This window comes from Apodemus sylvaticus, chromosome 6 (genome assembly GCF_947179515.1).
Source record: "Apodemus sylvaticus chromosome 6, mApoSyl1.1, whole genome shotgun sequence".
In the NCBI taxonomy this organism is placed as follows: domain Eukaryota; kingdom Metazoa; phylum Chordata; class Mammalia; order Rodentia; family Muridae; genus Apodemus; species Apodemus sylvaticus.
Window position 1 is genome coordinate 14,594,646 of NC_067477.1, and position 25,778 is coordinate 14,620,423.

Sequence of the window (25,778 nt, forward strand, 5' to 3'; positions counted from 1 at the left end):
AAAAGCATTTATTTAAACTTACATCTTCTAGTCCCTCATCGAGGGAAGTCAGAGCAAGAGCTCAAATCAGGAACCTGGAAAAAAGAACTGATGGAGGAGCCATGGAGGAGCACTGCTTACTGGGAGCACTGCTTGCTTACTGGGGAGCACTGCTTACTGGCTTGCTCCCAGCCACAGCCCCATCGTGGTTTGTTCAGCCTGCTTTCTTATATCATCCAGGACCACTGAACCAAAGATGGCACCACCACAGTGGGCTGGGCCCTTCCTCATCAACCACTACTCAAGCCCCATGGGCTTCCCACGTGCCAGTCTGGTGGCTGCATTTTCTCCACTGAGGTTCCCGCTTCTCAGATGACTCTAGCTAGCATTAGCCTGACATAAAAACTAGCCAGGACATCCTCCGTGGGGCACCATCTCCCAGCAGGAACTATTGGGTGTCTGTCACAAAGGGGATCGAGGGGTACCGCCTGAGGAAGGATACGGATGGGGGAGGCACTGAGAAGTGGGTCTCAGTTCTCCAAAGCCCTGGACATCCATTTACAGCCACTGTGGGGATGGAGAGAGGGGTGGTGACATTGGGAGTGCTGGGGGCTCCATCAGGGTGCAGTGATCTAACTGCTGAGGTATCTGGCATGCAGTAACTTCTGCATGAAGGCTAGTTCCTCTCCACATGGTGGGTGAGAGGTTCGATGCCCAGCTGGAAGAGTTCTCCGTGTTAGCTTGAAGGGGCTCACGGTTCTCCTTTGGTTTTTCTTCCCATGACACCTCAGTGCAGGTCCCTCCCCATGGCAGGCCTCCCTGTCTAACACAGGCGCCAGCGTGGTTGTCACCAAGTCACTGCTGGGCTTTTCATCCATGGAAAACCAGTTACATCTGTAATGTTACCTTGTGTGTGTGCGTGTGTGTGTGTGCGTGTGCGTGTGCGTGTGTGTGTGTGTGTAAATCCAGTTGATTAACTCCATTTTCCAATAAGACTCAGAGGAGTTAAGTCTGTCCTCAGGCCACACAGCGAGCACTAGAACTCCCACAGCCGTCTGGTTGAATGTGTTTAAGAGGTGGGCACAGGCACCTTGGCAGCTGAAGGTCTTAAGACGCCAGTCCTGGCACACCAAGTGCACCTGCTCAGTGCATGGTGGGTCCTCCACACCCAAATCTCCCCCCTCCTATCAATAACCACTGTGTAGAAAGACACCCCTCCAGAACCGCACTGCAAAGATGTGGATGACACAGGCTCCCCTGCTGCTCCTCCACCTTGCAGCTGAACAGATTTGCAGAAAATGATATTTTCCTCTCTCTTTTTTTTTTTTTGTCACTTTTCTTAATAGTTCGGTAACTTTTTTTTTTTTATTTCAGAGAACAACCGATCTCCAAGGTTGCAGAGCGACCAGGGTGCCCCTGTGCATCGGTGTTCCACTCTCAGCTGTGGTGACCAGGAGTCTGAGCCTGCGCCAGTCGCCCTGCATGGAACACCACTCAGACCTGTTCAGATCGGAACGCAGTGCAGGAGCCTCACCAAGAGCCCTGGCCACTCTACCTGACATGGGCCGTACCCTGTTTCCCTGCCTGCTGATTCAGTTGTTTCCCTAGACCCATCCAGAGCTATCCAGAGCTCGCTCCGAGGACCAGGCACAAAGCCACCAGTGAGGCCCTTCATGTACAAGAAACACTCTTCCCATAGAGAAGGCGAGAAGCCGCAGGCTCCACCCTCTACCCTACCCGCTCCCCTTGCACCCCAGCCTCCAGGCGCGTGGGCGGTGATAAGGGGAAAGGTTGCAAATAGTCGAATTGTTGACACAGCTCTGGGGAGTAGTCTTGTGGCCCCACCTTAGCCCTCGAGGCTGAGGAATCTGAGGACCCCCTGGGAGGTGACAGAAAGAGAATGAAGTAGAGCCCCTCCCTGCCCCAACTCGGGGCTGAAGTGATGGAGTGCGGAGTGCGAGCCTACGGGAGCTTCTGTCCCGGGAATAGGTGAGGGTCAGCCTTCAGGGATAGAGGGGACCCGGTAGTCTCCCCCAGGGTGCCAGAAAATAGTTTCAGAGGTCCTCCAGGCCCTCTAGTCTGTCTTCCATCATGGGCGCTTGATTCTTTTCGGCAGCCTGGTCCCTGGTGGGCAGCAAATGACCACAAGCTCCCTGGCCCTTTGAGATCCTTCTCTGTGGCTCTCAGTCTGCCCGTTCGTTTCTGCGGTGCCTCGGACTACTGGGTCAGCTGCCCACATTCTAGCCATGTTTCTCAGGCTACCATCCTGCTGTTCGGGCGCCTGTCACTCAGCGCTGGCAGAGAAAGACTGGTCCCTTTCCTCAGTCTGACACTGTAAAAGGCATCCAGCTTCCCTTACCCACTGCTGTTTCTGAACAGTGGCTGCTCTCCGAAGTGCTGACAAGTCCGATATCTCATCCAACATACACAAACACACACGCACACACACGCACACGAGGTCACGTGCAGATGAACCCTCCATCCTGGCTCGTGCGTGCTGCACGGCGCGTCCGCAAACCCAAGGGGCCACTCGCAGACTAGCACCGCCAGGTCGAAGAGGTCACACTACTGGTTCGGGTCTTGGTGGCTGCACTCGACGCCAGCGTCCTCTTCGTGCTTGCAATTGTGCGTGCCCACGCCAGCGTGCGCGCACTCCAGCAGGTTGCGCTCGCTGCCCGCGCAGCGCACGTTGTCCAGTAAGATCGGCAGCGCGCGGCCCTCGCCAAACTCAGCCCGCTTGGCGGCTCGCACTGCGTGTGCAAAGCCCAGCTGGCGACACACCACGGTGGCTGCCTTGGTGTCCCAGGCGTCGTCGCACACCGTGCCCCAGCGTCCGCCTATGAACACTTCCACGCGGCCGCGGCCGGGGCTCAGGCTCGCGGGCCGTACCAGGCGCACCGAGCCGTTCTGGGGTTCGGGGACCGCGGTACTCGGACGTCCCCGCCGTCGCCCTCCTCCCTTCCGGGCCCCAGGTCGCCGCGTGGGCCTTGGGGGCTTTGTGGGTCGCGGGGTGGGGGCAGGGGGAGCAGCCGTGGGGCGCCTGCGGCGGGGCGCCTTAGTGGGAGCGCGAGTTGTGGGGCGCGGAGTGCTCTCTGGCGTCCAGATGAACTCTACACAGAGGAAAAAGCCAGGGGTCAGAGGGAACTGGCTGTCCCAGCCAAGCACAGCCCCCAAGCGGTGCCAGCAAAACAAATCCTAAACAAAGGATCCAGTCCGGCTCCACTCAGATCCTAAGATTAGGGTGCCTATTTGGGAGCCAGCTGTGTTTGACCAGTCTCCCTGACCCCTAAGGATGCTAGCCTGAAACAATGTCAGGCACTTCTTCAGTCACTCAGTTGGCTAGGCAGGCACTGTGCACGTCCACTGCTGCTGACTGCCCCGAGCCCTGCCCCGAGGAAGTGGGAAAACCCTGAAATTCAGGCACAATAAGTGAGAAGTTGTCTGGACGCCTTACAGGAGCTAAGGACTCATTGCCTCCTGCCCTCCGTTTTCCATGAAGAAGCAAAAGCCACAGAGGGGTTGATGCTTAGCAATAGCTTCAGAGTTCTGAGACACCTAGGGCTACACAGAGAAATCTCATCTCAAGCGGTGAAAAAGAAAAAGAAATAAAAAAGATTTGCTAGTCTGTGAGGCATTTCTTGATTAATGGTTGATTTGAAAGGGCCCATCCCAGAGGACTCCAGCCCCTGGGAAAGTGGTCCCGAGTTATATATTTAAATAAATAAGTAAATAAACAAAAGCAAGCTGAGCAGGCCGAGAGCAAGCAAGCCAGTGAGCAGTGTTCTCCAAGGTCCCTGCTTCAGTTCCTGGCTTCAGGCTCCTGCACTGAGTTCCTGCCCTGACTTCTTTCAGTGATAGACTGCGTGACCTGAGAGTTGTTAGCAGAAATGAAGCCTTTGTTGCTTTTGACCACGGTGTTTTATCAAAGCAACAGAAGCTCTAAGACAGAAGGATTGCTGGATGGACAATAGCAGGATGGATGGATAATGACTAGATAGATAATGGCTTTCTAAATGGATGGATAGATGGATAACAGCTAAATGAATGTTGGCTGATTGGGTGGGTGGTTAAGTGGATGGATGGGTGGATGGATGGGTGGGTGGGTGGATTCATGAATAGTTGGATGATGGGTGTATGTATGAATTCATGTTTGGATGGGTGGGGGATGAATTGATGTTGGGATGGATAGATGGTGAATGAGTAGGTAGATGGATCATGATGCATGGGTTTATGAGTGAGTGGATGGATAGATGGATGGATGCAGTGATGTATGAATGGGTGAGTGGAGGGATGATTGATGGATGGGTGGGTGAGCAAGTAGGTGAATGATGATAGGTGAGTGGATGGATGGATGGATGGATGGATGGATGCACTGATGTATGAATGGGTGAGCGGATGGATGATGGATGGGTGAGCAAGTAGATAAATGGATGATGATAAGTGGGTGGGTGGATGGATGGGTGGGTAGGTGAGTGGGTGGGTAGGTGGGTAGGTGGGTGGATGGATAGGTAAATTTGTGGATGAATGGATGGCTGACAGGTTGATGGTTGGAAGGCGGATGAATCAGTGAGCAGATGGACAGACAAATTTCCTTCATCTCTTAGTATGCAAACAACCTTACTTTGCCAAGCCACTGTTCCTACCTCACATGGAGCCAGTGGGACAGCCCCTCTACCCTTTCTGAAGACCCCACACCCAGGCTGTCATTCACAGCGTTAAATGGCCCTCAGAACACAGAGGTTACTCCTGGCTCCCTCTGCCCTAAACCAAGAGGGACAAAATGAAGCCATGGAGGCGCAGCCCAAACGCCCCACCCCCTTACTGGCAGATAGACATCCTCCCAAGAGCTCTGAGCATCCTTGCCTGACACAGCCTTCCTCTTCATGTCCCATCCTACTTGAGGCTGAAGCCCCCGGGAGTGTCTACCCACTGCCTAGACCTAGTTGGAACATCTGTCACACAAGATGGATTGTGTTCATAGTTCATTGACACTGAGTAGGTCTCTCAGAGGTGTCAGACATGGTGCTAGGTATAGGGGCTGTGGAAACATTCTAGGTTCCTCCAAGCCTTGGTCTAACCTGAGGTAGCAGGAGCCCCTTTCCCACTGAAGAATACTTACTTTCCTTGGGCACAAAGGGGATGAGATGACTCTTCATCTTCACTTCAGCAGCGTGTATCTTACATTTCCCTGGAGGCGCCCGTCTGCCAAACACACAGAAGATCAGGACTGGGATCCAGCCTTGAGCCTCCCCATCTCACGCCATATCCTCCCATCCCAACGCCTTCCCTTACAGTGAGACAAAGAGGGTAGGGGCCAGATAGGTGTGACCAGGGACAGCTGTAACTAGAATCCTGCTACTAACCTGTCACTCTGAAGCCCCCCACTACATTGCCCACTCTACTGCTATAATTCCCCATTCCTTTCCACCCCAGGACTTTGAAAAGAGCCTCTCTCCCTGCCTCCAGTTTCTGGGTTTCTTGTGGTTTCTGGAGAAATGCAGAGATAGTTGAGGCAAGTTAAAAGACACAGTGGGCAAAGGGGATGAATTGTGGGACGCTGTCCCCAGCAGGCCCAGCACAGTCGGAGAAAAGAGTCTGAGAAAGGTTGCCAGGGTGCGGACAGCCTCCCTCCCCATCCTGCAGAAACACAAGGACCAGAATTCCATTTTAATTGGTTTTTGGCTGTTGGTCTGCAATCCTTTGAGTGAGTCTGACTCTGTTCCAAGGCTGCCCCACGTGGTCCAGGACTTCATTGGGGGGTTCCATCAGTCTGGGATTGAAATAGCCACATGACGAGGTGGCCCCCAGATAGACTTGGCATAAGAGGGGACATGTAGTTCCTACAAGGCTCATAGACTTACTTCTCAAAGCTGGAGGCACAGCCAGGTCTCTACTCTGACCTATCACTGGATCTGCATTTTGGACAGATCCAGGAAGCAGGGAAGGGTGCTGTCTCTTAAGGAAATAATATTTTCTTCAAAAACTTTATGTGTTACACTGCAAAACACCACAGTGGTTCTGTCCGGGCTGTGACCCCTGGGCCTTCCTCCCTGTCCCCCTTTTCCACGTGTCAGTTGTCAGGCATCTGAGGTACGGGTGTCAGGAAACACACTGCTTTCAAAGGAGAAAAATAGAAAAGAGGAGGGTGAAGGAACAAGGGAGGAGTCCCGCTCACATCTGCCTGCCTCTAATCCCAAGACCCGAGCAAGAAAATGTCAAAGTCCTCCCTGGTCCTTTCTGCACACACAGACACTGAACCAAGAAAGAGAGAGAGAGTTTGTTGTAAGTCAAAGGCCAGAAAGCAGCTAAGATGACATCTGGCAAAAATTAGATGTTCAGTATAAGCAACAAGTCCTTAGAGAAGCATTCCTTTTTTCTGTTTTTATTTTATGTGTATGCATGTTTTGCTTACATGTACATCTGGGCCCCACATGAGCACAGGGCCAGCAGAAAGGAGAAGAAGGCATCTGGTCCCTGAAACTGGTTCTGGATGGTTGTGAGCCACCATGTAGGTACTGGGAACCTAACCCAGGCCCTCTGGGAGAACGGCCAGTGTTCTTAATCACTAATCGGTCTCTCCAGCCCTGCCCCCAGCATTGTTTTGGGGTTTTTTTTTTTTAAGATTTATGTATTTATTATATGTAGGTACACTGTAGCTGTCTTCAGACACTCCAGAGGAGGGAGTAAGATCTCATTACAGATGGTTGTGAGCCACCATGTGGTTGCTGGGATTTGAACTCAGAACCTCCGGAAGAGTAGTTGGTGCTCTTAACCGCTGAGCCATCTCACCAGCCCCCAGCATTGGTTTGTTTTTTGTTTCTTGTTTTTGTTTTGTTTCGGTTTGGTTTGGTTTTTTGGATTTGGTTTTTCAAGACAGGGTTTCTCTATGTAGCCCTGGCTGTCCTGGAACTCACTCTGTAGTCCAGGCTGGCCTTGAACTCAGAAATCCGCCTGCCTCTGCCTCCCAGAGTGCTGGGATTACAGGCGTGCGCCGCCGCCACCGCTGCCACCACCACCACCACCCGTCCCCAGCATTGTTTTCAAAAATGAAAATAACCTTAACGTCCAAGAATCGTGAAAGATGACGACATGTCAGCGACTCAGCAGACAATGACTAGCCCTTTTTTAGAGGGATGATAGCGTGTGGAGAAAATGACCCTCCTGGGGGACAGACAAATGAGATAAGAGCTGACTGTGGTCCAAATGTGAGATCACATGTGAAAGTGGGTGAGACCGTGGGGAAAACAAGATAGGGGCCTGTGCTTACGGCACCTGAGACAGGACATTGCGTCATCAATTTGTGTAAGTCGTTATTTAAAACAACACACACACACACACACACACACACACACAATGTGAGGAGCAAGGGATCTAAGAAGCTGCCTGCAGACTGGAAACAAGAACTGTGGAAACACCTGACTAAACAAGATGGAGTCCCTGAGATCAAGAGGGAGTGTCTACTGCATACGGGAGCATGGGGACTGAGAGGCAGAAGTGTGAGGAATTCAAAGCCAGACAGACTAGACTTAAAAAAACAAAATAAAAACAAAAACAAATGCAAAAGGGCCAGGCATGACGGTATATACCTTTCATCCCAGCACTCAGGAAGCAGAGGCAGGGAGATCTCTGTGAATTTTAGGCCAGCCTGGTCTACAGAGTGAGTTCCAGGATAGTCAAGGTTACATTGTGAAACCTTGTCTTAAAGTAATAAAATGATGGGCTGGAGAGATGGCTCAGAGGTTTAGAACACTGGCTGTTCTTCCAGAGGTCCTGAGTTCAATTCCTAGCACCCACATGGTGGCTCACAACAGATCTCTAATGGGATCTAATGCCCTCTTCTGGTGTGTCTGAAGTACAGTGTACTCATATAAATAAAATAAATACATCTTTAAAAAATAACAAGAAAAATAATTTTAGATATGTTATGATATATTACACATATAATAATATATTATGTGTATTATATTTAATTTATTATTATCACAACAAAAACAACAAAGTAGGCGCCAAGAACATGCCTCAGTGGGTAAAGCACTTTCAGTTGCAAACCAACAAACTAAATTCAGCAACACCCATACACAAGGCTGGATGCGATAGCTCACATCTGAAATCCCAGCACCCCTACCACGAGATGGCAAACAGGTAGGAGGATGGCCCAGAGACGCTTGAGCCTGCCATCGTGAAGGCTAAGGACTAGTTCCTGAGAAATGTCCCCTCAGGACCTACCGAGTGAATGCCTGCACTCACATATAAAACACATCCACGCCAAGGATGGGGGTGGGGTTAAAAAATAGTAAGTTTAACCAGGTGTAGTGGTACACACCTTTAACCCCAGCACTCGGGAGATATAGGCAGGTTGGTCTCTGTGTGTTCAAGGGCAGCCTGGTCTCCATAGAAAATTCAAGGACAAGCAGAGATACAAAATAGAAAGAATGTATATCAAAAAAAAAGTTAATCTGGGGGCTTGGGGAAGTGACTCAGTGTATAAAGCATTTGTCACATAAGAATGAAGCCTGGACTTGGGACCTCAGTACTCCTATAAATACAAGGCATAATATTTATAATTCCAAGTGGAGACAGGGAATCTTTAAAGCAAGCCGGCTAGACAGACTACCAAATACTGAGGTTAAGAGAAAGACCTTGCCTCAGTATGTAAAGTGGGGAGCAAAAGTGGGAGATACCCAACCTTGTTTCCCCCGGCCTCCATATGCATGTGCAACCACACACATTCAAACACATACATATACCTACACACACAGAGACACACACATGCACACACTCATACATACAAATGCATGCACAAACACACATGCACACATGCTACGAACATACACATGCATGCATGCACACACATACACATATACTTACACACATGCACACATGTGCACATACAGGCACATACATGCACACATGCACACAAACACATGCACACACCAACATACATGCATGTGCACCCACACACATTCAGACACATATACCTACAGGCACACACACACACACATGCACGCATGCACGCACACTTACTGTAAACAAGCCTGACAATCATCTGTTCAATAAAATGCCCCTCCAGAAGCTGTCTGCTTTAGAGACGTTAGACAATAGCACAAAACCTGCCCAAACATCAGGCTGGCACGACAGTACCCTTGTCACTGTTCACTTTGACCCCTTGAGAATGTGCATTACATAATGACCTCTTTGGCTGCTCCCTGACCGCTCTCCCTCTGGGGAAGCATTCTCCTCTGCAGTAGCACCACTGACTCCTGGGAAGGCAGCCCACTACTCTGTAGCAAACTCTGTTTTCTACACTGTCTGTTAATAGCAAAAATGAACTGGAGAGCTAACTCAAGGCTTTGTGTATGCCAGACAGGCCCACTATGATGTTCCTAATCTCTCTCTCTCTCTCTCTCTCTCTCTCTCTCTCTCTCACACACACACACACACACACACACTTTTGAGACCAGATCTTACTAAAATGCCTAGGCTGGCCTAGAACTCTCAGAAGCTGGCTCCAAACTTGGCACTCTTCCTGCCCCGGCCCCCTAAATAGTTGAGGTTACAAGGGTATACTGCTATGTCTAACTGAAAAACAAATTTTAGGCTCAGTGCATGCTTAAGAACTTCTCTAACCCTACTATGCATCAAAGTAATTGGCTACTCTGCTCAAGGAGCAAAAATCTACAAGGACCATGATGCAGTCATTCATTAAACACAGTCTAGTGTCGGCTCTGTGCCGTTCCCAGGACCTGAGGGGTGTGACTGGAGTGAGGAGACAAAGTCTTCACCCTGAAAATGATGGACAATTCTAAGGCCACGAGGTGACAACGGAGTGAGGACCAGGTAGGACAAGAGAAGAGGTGAGCTGGGGAAAACACTGGGAGGCAGCTACAGGTTTATACCCATAGGGCATGCCGCCAATGGTTAGGGCCCCCGGCTTGTGACGCATCTCTATATTCATCCAAGGGGGAGCTGAGAGATCATATGTCATACCCAGGAGTCAGTTTAAACCTCACAGCAAGAACTGAGGCAGGTAGGGGATGTGGGAGTAGGTGGAAGACAAGGGAACTTACCGTCTCTGCAGATAACATGGGCCAAAGCCCAGTTCAGGGACTCACCTGGAGGGATCGATCACTTTGTAGATGACGCCGCGTGCAGCTGTGGCACTGGCCACACCCGTGGACATGAAGTACAGCTCCCCTTTGGACAGGGAACAAGGCAATGAGGGTGAGAACCGCCTGCAACCAAGTATTGGCATCTCTGCCCCACCCAGGCTCTCCTCAGGCTCAGAGGCTGACCCCATGTCCTGACCTCCACAGACCCTGAGAGGGTGTTTTGGCCACCTAACACCTCAGCATGCCTTGGCCCTCTGCAGCACAGTCCCCAGATGTCTCGCCATGCCTGACCCCATAGAGGCTCCCGCCTCCAACCACCATTACCCTGCTCCCTGCTTGAATAGAGTTTGACCAGGCTATTCTGCTGGCTACAGTCATCTGGGATCTCAGTCCTCACATCCCATGTGTGCATTAGGACCATGCTAAATCTGACAATATAGTGATCTTGTCCTCTTGAGCTCGAATGTTCCTGAAGGTTACTGGGGCAGCAGAAGTCCTGCAACACCACTGATGTGTCTAAAGCACAGCTAGGTGCCCAGGAGCCAGGAGAGGCTGTTCTGCTTTCCCTGGCAGCAAACAATCTGGCTGTCCTTGGGCTGGCCAGCTCACAGGCGCCTCCTCCTGGCTTTCTGTCATTCAAAGGACTAAGGAAAGGCCCTTGAGAACTGCACCTTCCATCCAGACCCCACTGGGGAAGGGGGAGGCTGCTTCTAAATCATCGTTAACCCCCTACTGACCAAAAGAAAGCTTTCAAGGGTTCGGTGAGTTTAGGGGGCCTCGGTGAGGCTGGGGCTGGGGCTGGGGCTGCCCTTTGGGAAATTCGCATTCTAATGAGGAGGAGGAGGTTGTCAGCTCAACAAAGGTTTCCCAGACTAGGCCCTGGGGGCTCTGGGCACTGGGCCCTGCAGGAGATACCCCTCCAAAGGCCCTGGTGAGCGTTGCCTGGTAACCTCAACAAGCTTGCACTAGGGCCTGATGGGGGGCCCCTGGCCTTTTGTCAGGGAACAATCCCAGGGCCAAGGACAAAAGCAGGATGCTGGAATGAGATCCCTTCTTCTCTCCCTTCCCCCTCTGTCCCCTACACCAACCCCAGGAGTGCTGGGAATGCAAGGTCCTGTGACCGGCTAGAAGGCTGTCTCTGCCTGCTTGGAAATGTCAGCAGAGAGTTTCCTCGATAGCTCAAACACGCTTGCTATCAGGAGCCCAGCCCGTCCCTCCCTTGCCTAGTCCAGATCTTTCCTGCCCCTGTTGCAGACTCTGGGGACTTGTACCCACGAAGTCTCTAACATCCCCATCTATCTACCCCTCCATGCGGGGGTGGGGGGTGACCTTTCTACTCTCCAGATAAGAAAGGGAAAGTTCTGGAACAGAGATTCTAGGGCTGATCCAAAAACAGGCAAGGAAAAGCCCATACCCCAGAGACACACCCATTCCCAGCTTGACAGCCTTTTCTTTCTTAAGCTTCCTTAAGAAGAGTCAGAGGCCAGAAGGGTGGTCGGACGGAGTTGGTGGTTCCAGTCCCAAGCTGGAGAGGGTGGAGGGCTTTCAGGATGCTCACCAGCCTCATCCTCTGCGAAGGAGATGATGTAGGGATAGTAGTTGTTGATGAGGCCTGGGAAAGCACAGGTCTGCCCACGGCCCATGCAGACCTCGTTATACTTCCACTGGCCTGTCTCCGGGTTCTCTCGGAGAGACATCAGTCGCCTGGAAAGGAAGACGAACTATGAGGTCATGGCCGGTATGCTGCGCGAGGGAATCTGTCTGTCCATCTACTTATCTAGCCAGTCATCCACACGCCCTTTCATCCGCCTGTCCAGCCATCCATTCTTGCATCTGTCTGTCCAGCTTCGTACGAGCCTTTTCATTGTATCCACCAGTTGGGGAGAGCATAGACCATGTGGGCCACTTACCCGCTCATGAAATCGCCAAAAATGTAGAGGCCATTGAGATTGGGGTACTCACAACCCCGGTACACGTAGCCTCCTGTGACTGATTTGCCCAGCTTGTGCGGGTAGGCGAAAATCGGCAGCACGTCATCTGAGGGGCAGATGAGAACCATGGGTTCATCCTGAGGCCCACTGCTTTGGGGTGGCCTGAGCAAGGAAGGCTCTCAAAGGAAGCTCGGCAGGGGGTACATGGTGAGAAGGAGCCTAAAATGTTGCTTGAAGGAACCTCCTACAGGGAGGTCTGGAGTGGGAAAAGCCAGCCGGGTGAAAGGGCTAGGGGATAATACTATACGGATGTTGGGGAGACAGTACAGTACGGTCAGCGGGGCCATTAGGCGGAGTGAAAGGGGTGGGATCTGAATTGGAAGACCCCAGAGGAATGCAACAGATCTCAGTCTATGAACCCAGAGAGGAGTGAGACATGTGGATATAGGTTTGGGGTCCTGGAGATATGGTGATCCGAGTTGGGGGACCCCAAGGAGATGGGGCGGGTCGGACTGGATCCCTGTCGAGAGTCGGCTTGGAGCGGGCCGGGGCAGATCTAACTATGGGAACAGGGAGGACCGGACAGATCCTGTTTGGAGGTCCCCAGGGACGCGGTCACCTAGGGAGGCGTTGGCGCACAGCTTGCGGTCGTAGCACTCGAAGCCCTCGCGAGCGCGCCAGCCATAGTTGCGGCCCCGCTCCACCAGGTCCACCTCCTCGTACTTGTTCTGGCCCACGTCCCCGCAGAACAGGCGCCCACGGCCAGTGCCAGACATTGGGTCTCCGCGGTCGAAGGAGCAGCGCCACATGTTGCGTACGCCCAGGGCATAGACCTCGGGCCGCGCTCCGGGGTCGTCCACGAACGGGTTGTCGGGAGGGATACCGTAGAGGAGGCCGCCCTCCTTGCGGTCCACGTCGATGCGCAGCACCTTACCCAGCAGCGCCGACCTGCGGCCCGGGAGGAGAGCGCGGGCTGGTTACGTTGAGTGTGCGCCGGAGGCAGAAGGATGCGCCACCGCCACATCCTTGAGTCCAGCCCTGCTCAACCACGTGCACCGTGCACCGTGCACCGGCTCTTTCTGTGTGTCTATCCCGTACTCGCCGCGCCTAACCCACCTCCTATTGCTGCATTGCCTTCTCACAGCTTACCCTTCAGGTCAGACTGCACTTTACAGAGGGCACCAGCGCTATGACAAGGCACCACCCAACTTGTCATTCAGCTGCGCCTGGCGCGAGAAACGCCAAGTTGTATACCGCAACCGCCTGTGACATGCCACTATCCTAAGCTGTAATATTGTGGGTGCTGCTGTTCACATAGCTGTGCTGTAAGGTGAAGACTGCACTAGAAAAATAACTCATGTTTACGTCTTTTTCATAGCCAATCGGGTGCTCCCGCTCCCACGTAGCAGGGGACCACAAATGCTGAGCCACTGAACCAGCACAGGCCTTCAAGGTCTGTATCAAATAGTACCAAGTATAGTTGGGTGAGGGAGCACATGTGCTCTAACCTCCTGGCAGCCCTGAGAGGAGGGAGAAAATAGATGTTGTTTTCACTGATCACATGAGCGAGCAAAGTGGTCCGTAAGTGGTCTTGACCCCTTCATACATTTACATTGCGATTTGTAACAGTAGCAAGATTACAGTTATGAAGTAACAAAAAAAAACAAAAAACCTATTTTATGATTGGGGGTCACCACAGCACGAGGAGTGTTAAAAGGTCTCAGCATTAGGAAAGTGGAGAACCGCTGACCTGGAGACACCTGGAGTTAGCAGGGTGGGGGATACGGCTTTGCAGGGTGGGGGATACGACTTTGCAGGGTGGGGGATACGACTTTGCAGGGTGGGGGGATACGACTTTGCAGGGTGGGGGATATGGCTTTGCAGGGTGGGGGGGGGATACGACTTTGCAGGGTGCTTTCTGCTCTGCCAGCTCGGAGCAGCCCTCCCTCTCATTAGCACTTGAGAGCTGACCCCTCCCTACACTCTGCCCAGCACAGCAGAGTTGGTGCAGATAGCTCAGGTGACACATTTGCATAACCATCACTGACACTTAGCATTAGAACCCAGTGTTGCCCTCGTTTTCAACAACCTCACAAGCGTGATCCACAGACGAGGGGCCATGCTTATTCCCTGTGGCCAGAAGCTCCAGGCCACACCTTCACACCCCACATCGAGCTGCAGGATCTGCAGGAGGCCAACTCCGAGCAGCAAAACGATGCTTTTAACTGCTGCGCAATTACCCATGAATCCCCAGTTCGTTTCTCAGCTTCAGCTCCAAGCACGCGGCTAAGCTGAAGAGGTTGGATGTTTCCCACTGTCAAACAGGAATGAATAAGCCACAAACTGTAACCCACACATCCTCACTGCCGTTACTTTCTGGGCCAAGAGAGGCCATGCACATGCACCAAAGGAACAGGAGAGACTGGGTGGGACCTCCTGCACTTGCCTGTGTACATGACAGCTCCTCTTGTGTGTGCGCACACACACACACACACACACACATGAAAGGAGAAGACCAGGCCATTTGCTCAAAACAGGGAATAGATAAAATGAGGGTGAAGCAGGGACTGTACTCATGCAAGGGTCTCTTATGGGAATACAATCTGCCTTTACCCCTGCAAGGCCTGCAGGCCAGAGCTCACCTAGGAGAAAGCCTTGTCCTCCCAAAAGCACCTTGCTGTCACTTCCGTATCTACACTGTGCCTGACCCTTGACAACTGCTGACACCTTCTTTCCTCAGGACAAGTCTCCCACTGAGCTTGTCACTGTCCTCCCTAATCAATGGGGGTAAGTGACTTAGCTGAGGTCCCAGCTAACTGCAGGCTGCCACCCTGCTCTGTGTGGCGGGACAGAAGCTCTCCCCCCAGAAACCCTTAAGAAGCTCTGTGTGCAAACCAAAGCCTCAGCCAGGCAGAAGCAGGGCGTACTTGTTTTGTGCATTTCCAAACTTCCCAAAGGGGTCTCCAGCCATCCCGCCGTCTCCAGTAAAGATGTAGAGGAAGCCGTCATCCCCAAAGAGCAGCTGGCCTCCATTGTGATTGGAAGCTGGTTCTTCAATCTCCAGGATTATCCTAAAGAGAGATAAGTACCCCCTCCATAAAAACACCTTCCAAATGGTACCCCCCCCCCCAACAACAGTAAAACCTTCTCTCCCATTGCAGTGGAGAAGACTTTGCATCTCTCTTGTAGCAACGACCTACAGGGAGGTTGAGTAGGGATAATTCACTTCACTATATCAAGGAAGGAATTGGATGCTCGGAATGGTTGAGTGACTCATTCCGGAGCACACAGGTCACCAGCATCAGGGCTGGGACCAGAACTCCAGGCTAGTGTTTTGCAACCGCTTCCCATCTCTGGTACCCAATGGAAGCTTGCCAACTACCCCATTCGCCACATCTTGTTTCCTACCTGACAACTAGTGGAGTCAGAACGTGGTTAACATTTACCCCTGATTGTTAGCTCCGAGTTTCTCAGGGGCAGTGGGACAGACCTTTAGTTCCATACTCCCTGGGACCTCCTTCCTGCCGTGGGAGGAAACCTTCCCTTCACTGTACCCAGTCAGCTGGCTTTCTATCAGGGCTTGTCACAGATGGGGGAAGGCAAGAGGAAGGGAGACTCTGCCATTCTCTGTCCTGAGAGAGAAGCAGCAGGGATGGAGATATGAGGGTGGCGACTGAGACCATCTCAGCCAGTGGTGGAGACAGCCATGCAAACTCCTCCCGTGGGTTCCTCCATCCCAGTAGAAACCTCATACAGCAGTTTGGTGTCTCTCCACTGGCTCTCCCCAACACTTCTGCAGCCCTCTCCCTGCCTCGTGGTTAATTCCTTGTACAAAGCAACCCCTGCCCCACCTAAAAAACAAACATATGTATGTGTATATGTAATACACACATATATATGTGTATATATATATTTCAACAAGACCAGCAACTGCACTAATCTCACTATCCTTATGAAAACAAAACAAAAACCACAAAAAACAAAAACAAAACAAACAAACAACAACAAGACACGGAGAGTCCAGGTCATTAGAGACAGTGTCTTGACTGGTTCTCCCATGGCAAGGCTGATGCATCTGACCCTTACAGGGTTCCAAATTCAGGGTCCTCCAAGCAGAGGACAGCTCAAACTGCTGGTCACCCACCTCCTCCAGCCATGGGAAGTCACTGATAACTGACCTGGATACCAACCATGGATCACTCCTGGCCCAGCTGGCCAGGCCTGCCAACATCCCTGAGTAGATCAAGATCTGTATGGGGTGCCCACAGGGCCCTCACTGAAGTCTCGGGTTAAAACACGTGACTTGGTATTGTATTTCTGTGTGTGTGTGTGTGTGTGTGTGCGTGTGTGTGTGTATTCGTCTGCCACGTGTACGCAGGTACCCTGGCACTAGAAGAAAGCAGCAGATCCCCTGGTACTGAGGTTACAGGCTGTTATGAGCTGTTCCCTATTGGTATTTGGAAACTGAACTCAGGACCAGCAAAAGAGCAGCAGATGCTCATGACCACGGGGCTAGCTCTTCAGCTCCAGGATTGTTGCTTGTTCATTTGTTTTTACGCAGGATCTCCCTATATATCCGTGGTTGCCCTGGAACTCACTCTGTAGGCCAAGCTGTCCTTGAACTCATAGACATCCACCTGCCTCTGACCTCATAGTGCTGGGAATGAAGGCATATCCCACCACACCTACCTGATGGTTTGTTTTGTTTTGTTTTGTTTTTAAAAGACAAGGTATCAAGTAGCTTAGGCTAGCCCGGAACAGGCTGTGTAGCCAAAGATGGCTTTGAACTCCTGTTGTACAGTGTTCTGCCTGTGTGAATGGGGCACCAGATCTCATTATAAATGGCTATGAGACACCAAGTGGTTGCTGGGAATTGAACTCAGGACCTCTGGAAGGGCAGTCAGCGCTCTTAACCTCTGAGCCATCTCTCCTGACATCTTCTCTGGATCTTATTGCCTTTACTTCCTAAGAGCCGCTGTTATAGGGACTGTACCAACCATTCTCAATTCCCAGCGCCAGTTTTGTTTTGTTTTGGTTTTTGGTTTTTTGGATTTGGTTTTTTTGAGACAGGGTTTCTCTGTGTAGCCCTGGCTGTCCTGGAACTCACTCTGTAGACCAGGCTGGCCTCGAACTCAGAAATCCACCTGCCTCTGCTTCCCAGAGTGCTGGGATTACAGGCGTGCGCCACCACTGCCTGGCCCAGCATCAGTTATCATGAGTCTTTTTTTACATCACTATTGGAGACACAAGCTTTCATGCTCCACCTCTCTCTTTTCTGTCAGGTCCACGAGACAAACCTTCTCCCATCGAGAAGTGGTCTCTCAGGCTTAGGTGTAATCATGAAAATTCTGTTTTCCCTTTTTTTCCCTCTGGCTGCCTCTAATGCCCTAAGACAGGATGTATAACCCTCAAAGCTACCATTTTGGGCCGTTTCTCCTTTCTATACGTCCAACATCAGCATTTCACAGTTTCATCAATTGCATGGTGGCTTTTCATCTGCCTTTTTACCAACACACCTGATCCTGGCTGTGCTCCTGCTTGCCCTGTACTTGGGGTTAGAGACAGTCAGTGCCGCTGAACTACATTTCCCATGCTCCTTTGCTACCTGAACAATATCAGCCAATAGAAGGCATTAGGAGAGCCAAGTGTGAGGCTGGTGTTTTGTTTGTTTCGGACAACGTCTCTGAAACAGTTGCCCCTCCCACCATGGCTCCAGTTAGGTTGGCCTCCAACCATCTGTACCCCCCAGGTCTGGGGCTATGGCACCTCACTTCTCCCTGGGTCCCTCCAGCGGTAGGAGGAGGTAACTTCCGCCAGGGGCCCAGGTTCCTTGCTGCCTTCCCCAGGTGACCTTCCAGCACTCCCAAGAATCTTAATTTCAGTATTCACTTCTGCCTGAGAGAGTCTCTGGAACAGGGTGGCCAAGCCAGCCCAACATCCCTCTGAACAGCTAAGATATAAACAATAGAAAGTATTATTGATACTCTGGGGCGGGGGGGGGGGGGGGTGGCGGCTAGAGTGGGAGCAGATTAAATGGGGTAAGAGCTGGACAGGGTGGCCAACGCCTGTAATCCCTGTACGTGGGAGGCAGAGACACAGAGGGGATCAAGAGTTTGAGGCATAGGCTACATAGGAAGTTCAAGGACAGCCTGGGCTACACAAGGAGAGACGGACAGACAGACAGACAGAGACAGAGGGAGAAAAACTGAAAGACAGAGTGTGTGTGTGTGTGTGAGAGAGAGAGAGAGAGAGGGAGGGAGGGAGGGAGAGCAAGATTTAAACTGGAGCAGGAGCAAGGGCCGGCTGCCAGAGACTGAGAATGGAGAGGTTGGGGGAGAGGCAGGCTGTTAGGGCAAGAATGGTGACCTCTGACCACAGCCCAGCATGCGCAATGATGGGGTGGATTCTGTGAGCAGACCAGGACTCCAGCTTGGATGCTTCCTAGCCGTGTGACCTCACAGGTCAGTTTTCTGCTCTGAGCTGTGACCTCATCCAGTTTTATGAGTCAGATGAAACAGGCATCTCTAGAGCCGGCCACAGGATATGAGATAGGTGTCTTGCCTAGGAGGCCAGAGGCAGGGGGTCGGGACATGACCCCAAGCCGTGTCTGTTTTGCAAAATCATTCCTTCCAGGCCTCAGAGCATGTGCTTCAACTCTGCCCCCACCCCGCCTTCCCCCACATTTGGGTGTTAAATATTCACAGCATTTAAGACAGAAAGGCTAATGCAGCCACAGCACTGTGTGTGTCACACAGCCTCCCCACGTGACCACTCAGCCCTCCTCCCTCGGGTGGGGCTCCCAGAATCCACCTCTCCGAGCCATGATCCACAGTGTTCTCGTCGTCCTCCGAGACTCTGAACTCGCTGATGCGGATCCACTCTCTGAAGCCGACCCCCACCGAATAGTAGACATAGAGTTTCCTGGGCTGTGGGAAGCGGGGGTGGAAGGCAAGGCCCAGGAAGCCCCGCTCATCCCCTTCCCAGGGTGACGTTAGCACTGCTTGGCTCACGTTCAGGAAGGGCTTCTCCAGGCGGGAGCGGTCAGGCAGGTAGGTCCACACCAGCCCCACCTGCTCTGCCACGAAGAAGCGGTGGCTGCCATCGCCGGCGTGGACCATAGCAACGGGGTTTCGAAGCCCATTGGCCACCTCCTCCAAGCACAGCTGCAGACAGCCTTTGGCGTCCGCCACTACGCGGCCCAGGTTCGAGTTGAGATTCTCATTCACCAGCAGGCTTGGGAAACAGTAGTCGGTGTCATCTAGGGACAGGTAGCGGCATAATTTGGCCCGGTTGCCCTCCAGGGCCCAGAGCTCACGGTCAGGGGAGAGGTGACGAAAGAGGCCTCGGCAGGTCTGCCACATGTCCAGGCAATAATCCTCACAGAGGCCAGGCACTGTCCGAAGTGGGGTGGCGGGATCCTCGGCGTCATAGAGATGGGCCGCATAGGGTGAGCATTCCTGGAGAGACAGGAGGGCTCAGAGGTGCCAGGAGGGGAGCCCACACCTGCACGATTCACGCCTTGCTTTTGTGTCCTCATTTCAGGGTCACCTCCTAAGATCTGACCTTCCCCTCCAATAGCCTCTGACTACTTAGAAAAAGAAAGCCCAAGAAACTTACCATGAACTTTCACTGTTACCAAAACGTAACATTCCCCTTGCTTATTGCCTGCTAGAAACCTTGGTCTGGAGAGATGGCTCAGTGGTTAAGAGCACTGACTGCTCTTCCAGAGGCCCGAAGTTCAAATTCCAGCAGCCACATGGTGGCTCACAACCATCGGTAATGGGATCTGATGCCCTCTTCTGGTGTGTCTGAAGACAGCTACAGTGTACTCACATATAAAATAAATCTTTAAACAAAATAACAAAACAAAACAGAAAAGAAACCTTGGTCTTCTTCATTGCAATATCCCAGACCCTCACATAAACCCCGGCGCACAGCAATTGATAAGGGAACCATGTAAATTACCTTGCCTGCCTTCTGGCAGCCTCAGTGCGCCTGTGTCAAAACACTTCTACATCTATTATCCGTTTAATGTTTATGAGTAGGGGTAACAGGCTCAGGCCCCCCAGTGCTATTTAGTGATATGCCCAGGCTAGTAGCCCATGGAGGCATCTGGGTTTGGTTGGTCTCAGGTCTACCCTACTATATCTCCATGACTACAGCCAACATGTGCATAGTACTTGTGGGGGGTGAGTGAGGCTGTGACCCCCCCCAGGACACTCCCGACCATCTATCCAGATCTCCCTCAGACCCAGCTCCTTCCAGCAGTGCCCTGGATCTCTCCTCACTGCAGCTACACGCACAGAATTCTGTGAGATGAATCAATCTCCTTGGGCACTGCCAGACCGGAGAGCCTTCCAGAGTCCTTGCCCTGGCTTTGCCTGGGGCAGGTAGAATTCATCACTTTCTGCCTCGGTGCAGACTTCCCCATTCGTGGGATGCCGTGGACCCCACTTGGGCCTACGTGGGAGGAAAGTCACTGCCTCCTGGAGCAAGCCTGTGATCACAAACAGGAGTGTGTGCATAGATCATGGACCCATCTTCCACCCTGCCCTAGACAGTCCTACCACGCGGCTGGTCTCCGAGTCAGTCACTTGGCCCCCTTCCAGGCCATTCCCTGTGTCCTGGCTGCCGCAAAGCCCCCCAGAACCTCATGCTCTTTGAGGACCTTCTGTGGAGTTCTTCATGCTATGGTTGCTTCTCTCTGGTGTGACACCCCGCCAGAGCTGACTCAGCTCTGGATCCCCTGAGACCTTAGAGATGGCAATTCCTAGACAGAAATGACAGTGGTGGCTATACACTGCCTGCTCTCACCAGAAGACCAGGCTGGGCTGTAGCAGGAGATCTCAGTGGGAAGGAGGAGGGCAGCTAACCTCCAGACTGGACTCCCTACAGTTACAGCCACAGTCATCCTGTGACCTGGCCCCTGGCCCCTGTTGCTGTAGACTGAGTCTCACCTGACAAGTTCTGTATGTTTCTGGCATCTCTGGTCAGTCCCTGTCCCTAACTGAAGTGCCATATCTTATATGACACTCTGCACCCTGTGTACGGCAGGCCAGATGGCTAAACCTGAGACTGTGCAAGGCTAGCTCTCCTGGGATCCTCTGGGTGCCGTTGTGGGTCAGCAGTGGCCAATGGGAGACCTGAGAAGACACAGGGCTCTGATTCCTCTCTGCAGGGCAGTTTCTCTGTGATGCCAGTGGTCACACGGAGGGAGGGACACAGGGGCTCTGGGAACCTGGTGAGGACCTTGGCATGTACCCGCATAGTAACCATGGAGACAAGTGGTCTTTCCATGTGGTCTTCCTTACACACAGTGTGAATGCGAGGCTCAGACCCGAGCTGCTCAGAATTAGTAAATGACACTAGGGGACAGTTTCTGCTGCTGGCAGAGAGGGTAGTCTGTCACTGAACCTCATGTCTGGGGACAGTGAGCACCCACAAGGGTAAGGCGCCTGTCACCTAATGGCCCCAAGGTCGCCACAGACCAGTTACTGACACTCATGACTCATGGCCGCAAGTCCCGAAGTCTTAGCCCCTCCCCCCCTGCAGGGAAGACTGAGTCTTGTACACAATGTTCCTTCTGTGGGATGTTCCTTCCTCCCTCACTTCCACATCTGGCAAACTCCTATTCATGATGCAAGGCCCACCCCACAAGCCTCCTCCTTCCTCCTTCCCCCAGGGCAGGCTCCTGCTCCTTGGAGTGCTCATGACACCATCTCTGACTCACACACAGATTCTTCTCCTGGTAATTTTGTTACTCCAGGAAGTGAAGCCTCCTCTTCTTCCATTACCCCTGCTTCACCAGAGGTAGGCTGGTTGCATTGCCTGACCAGGACTCAAGTGTTGGCTGTCTAAGCCACAGACTATGAGGCCCTCAAGGGCGGGCGATGGGGGGCGAGTGTCTAACTCACAAATTGGCTTCAGGGCAGGAGGCAGTGTTTTAAAGTGGCCACATGAAGGGCTTTGGAGCCAGAGTTTATGTTCCATGTGTGATGTTTGGCAAACTCCTTACCTCTCTGTGCCTGTGTCCCCATCTATAAAAGAGGAAAAGGAGTCCAACCTCATAGAGTTGTTGAGAGCAAGGAATAACTAAGACACGGAGTGTTTGTTCAGGAAGTGCTCAAGTGGAATGAACCCCGAGGGGATGGGTGGCTCAGTGGTCACTCTTTCAGGCTGTCCCAGATTGTTGAGGGCTTTTCGCTGTTTGCCATGGTACCTAGGGGGATAGTCTCTTGATTGCCCGTCTGTCTGTCTGTCTGTCTGTCTCCTGAAATAAATGAAGAGGCTTTTGAGGCTATGTCTGTGACTTGCAACTGCCTCTGGGCCCAGCAGCACAGAACCAACTCCTCTCTGGCCCCTGGGACATGTCCGCTGAGTGTGTGACACTCACTGTTAAGCACATTCAGCGGTTACTATTCAGGTAAACTCCCACTGATGATCTCACCTACAGAGAAGTTTACCAAGTGTGAGCCACACACCAGTCATACTGAGGTCACCAAGTGCCACCATTGCCTGACACATTTTCGCCGAGAAGGGCAAAGCCTCAGGAAAGAACCTCCCAACTCCACAAGCCAGCCGCAAGTCTTGAATGATCACTGACGGAAACCTGTAGGCAAGGCTCCTTGGGATTGGTGGCAGTGACGATGGTGCTCCCACACTCTCCCGGGACCCCCTCAGGGAGACCACACCACAGCCTTGGAAGACTGCCTGATGCAAGCTCAGTCCAGACATGAGGTCACCCCCAGAGACGCCTCACTGGAGGTATGAGCAGACACTCTACCACAGACTTCTCAGGCCAGGCCATTTTGGGTAGTTTCCCAAGGAAAAAGAGGGGCCTTCTGCCAGCAAACAGCCTCAGGATTGGCTCCTTCCTCCTCCAAGGTCCTGTCCATTTCCTTTGCCATGCTGGGCCCAGCAAATGGTGAGTACCCTCTAAGTAGCCATGACCCCAGTGTAGGAATCAATCCTTCTATTGATCGGGATATTGCAGGGATACCACAGGGTCTGCTTGGGCGGGCTTCCAGGATAGGGAGAGAGGTGAGCGGTGCACCACACCCTCTGGCTCTCTTGGGATGCACCATGTGTGAGGGTTGGCTTGGTAGAGCCCATGACGAGATGAACAGAGCACCCTAGAGTACTGTGGTCTCCCCCCACCTTCTCCTTACCTCCCAGCACATTTTCTCACAAGGGCATTGGGTGTGGTCCAGACCTTTTGACCTGCCACTGGGCCATGTCACACTTTCCTGACGCAGCTCCTGATCCTCACTGTCTCTCTAGTCAGCAGGTAAACAATAGAGGAATTTACCTACAAACCCCATCTGAACTGCTCCATCTGTGCCATTTAACCCCCATGGCATGGGATGAGGGGCAGACATCAGTCTCTGTTTTAAAGACAACGTAATTGAAAGACAGTTGTGAACCTCTCAAGTCCTCAGACGCGAGGTGTGTCTATCAAACCCAAGTCTGCCCTTTTAGTCTTCTCCATGCTGCTCCCTGCTGGCTGGCATCGGAACTTCATGCTGTCTAGCGAGGGACTGGGTTGAGGGGCGGGGGCGCCTTTCCACTCCTGAATTCATCCTTCACCTTACAGTCCTGGGTTAGAGCCCACCTTTGGGTTTTCCTGGCTGGCTGGCATTCCTGCAATCAGATCAATCAGGCAGGATACTCCGTATCGACAGAAAGGAAGCAATAGTTCAACGTGGATCAAAGGGCTTCAGTATCAGAGGGGAGAAGAGAGGAGTCTGGGGAGGGACTCTATCAGGTGAGGAGGCCAGGAGCAGAAAAGAAAGGTGCGTGCTCCAAGCACCCTGACCCTGAGGAATGGGCTCTCAGGCTGCTCCATTTGGTCTGAACGGAAGGGTCCTCACGGGGATCAACAGTCCCCAGACTGCTGGCAAAGTTATGCCTCATATTTAGCTACATCTCTTTCCATCCTGCTATCCTCGGTCTAGCAAAGACTTCATCCTGGTACCTGACAGAGACGGGATTCTCTGCAGTGGGGCATTCTTGCAGGGTGTCCCGGAGACTATTAGTCTGAGTCTCTAAGAGGAACTGAGGCTCCTAAAAGGCCCAACATCTTTGCAAAGGAGATGAATGACAAGAACTAGCTTGGGCTGCCAGGTCTTCCTGCCTAATGCCAAGTCACCCCCTCTTGGATTCCCAAGCTGCAAAGTCCGGGACCCACTCTTGATCCTCACCCCTGTGGTTGACATCACCTCCAAAGTTCAGGATCCACTCCTAAGTCTCATGCCTGTAGGGTTGCCATCGCCTTAAAGTCTGGGACCCATTCCTGAGTATCGCCCTTCTGGGGAGGCCATGCCCGCTCCGCCCTCACCCCCGCCAGCGACCAGTGCCCACGTGCCCCCGCCGCCGCGCGCCGGCTCACCTGGCACAGCAGGTCCAGTGCGTAGCCCGCACACGTCGCCCACACCCCGGCATCCAAGCGGGTCTCCAGGGCCCGGAAGCGGCGGGCCAGCTCCGCGTCCTGCTCCGCGGTGCAGCAGCCGAAGGCGGAGTACTGCGCGCAGAAGCTCAGCGGCTGCGGCGGCCGGAAGGGCGGCCTGAAGTCCAAGCACTGCGGGTGCGCGGCGGCCAGCAGAGCGCGCAGAGCCAGCAGCGCCCCGGGCCCGATACGGGCCACAGCCCTCCGTCCCGCCATTCGCCTGGCAGTCTGCAGAAGCAGCAGCCAAAGGCCAGCCAGCCCCGCCGGTGCGCCCCACGGGAGCCGCTGGCCGCGCCCCGAGCGCCCGCCTCCAGCCTTGCTTGCACCCTCCTGAGCGCTCACAGGGAAACCCACAGGCCTAGGGTCCGGGGACTCCCCTCGCTCGAGGTCACCTCTGCTTGGGAGCACTCTGCAGGATTGGAGGAGCACGGCACTCTGCGGCTCCCGCTCGGCGGGCAGCCCCCTCCTCCTGGTCCCAACCTTTCCAGATTCAAGGGCAGTGGCCCGGCTTCTGGGAAGCCCCGGTTGCCCAATTCCACAGCTGCACCTCTGATTCTCAGCTTTCTCTTTCTCCGGGCGCTAGCTGGCATGGCAGCCAAGGAGCTGGAACCCCAAAGCCCAAGGCAGGGACTCCTAGGTTCCACCTCACACTGAGCCAGACAAGAACTTTAACAGTGTTTAAAAATGGAGGTGTGGTGTAAAAGACAGGTGGTGTTGCCTGGGACCTCACAAGAAGTGAAGTCTGAGCCTGGGGGTGGGAGGGAACAGGCAGCAGACGCACAGTCCATCTTTGGCCCTGCCGGGCTTCTGTCCTCCTGTAGCCCTGGAACTCTCTACCCATAGCCCAGAATCCGTGGGCCTCTGTCCTTTCTACATAGGAGGCCCTAATGAGTGTGTCTCCTGGATGGGTGTCCGTCCATCTCTCCTGCATTTCTTGCCGAACTTTACCTACACAGTACATATACACTACCCCATGGGTTCAGAATTCCACAACGCCAAAGCCCCTGGCACTTGCTTAAGAGGACCCCAGAACTGGCTTCTCCCTGGAGTACCCATTGCATTAGTTCTGTGGCGCGCACTCTCACGTGGTCTTCACGTGATACCCATTCGCTGCTGTCTCTTAGAACTGCCCTGTATCAGCCAGCCTGCCACAGTTGCTGAGTGCGGTTAGGGTTGCTTAGATTCCACGGGGCTGTGGTTGGAGCCTGAAAAGGGCTAGGGGTGGGGGCCAGCTATGAGTCAAAGTCCCCGTGTAAGACAAACATCTCATCTCTAAGTATTTAAGGGCAAGCACAATTAACACACGACTGACAA

The 25,778-nt window shown here is 52.9% G+C and overlaps 1 protein-coding gene across 1 annotated transcript; it reads right to left on the reverse strand.

Annotated features, from left to right (window-relative positions):
* On the reverse strand, nt 1–25,000 carry Hhipl1 (HHIP like 1). The gene is made up of 9 exons (XM_052185101.1): nt 24,408–25,000; nt 18,830–19,476; nt 14,947–15,090; nt 12,639–12,967; nt 11,999–12,125; nt 11,647–11,792; nt 10,092–10,173; nt 5,099–5,181; nt 1–3,089 (listed from the first exon to the last, which is right to left on the reverse strand). Exons 1-9 carry the CDS (start codon nt 24,678–24,680, stop codon nt 2,545–2,547), a joined length of 2,376 nt encoding a protein of 791 aa, XP_052041061.1. The 5' UTR covers nt 24,681–25,000; the 3' UTR covers nt 1–2,544.
* Between the last annotated feature and the right edge of the window lie 778 nt (nt 25,001–25,778).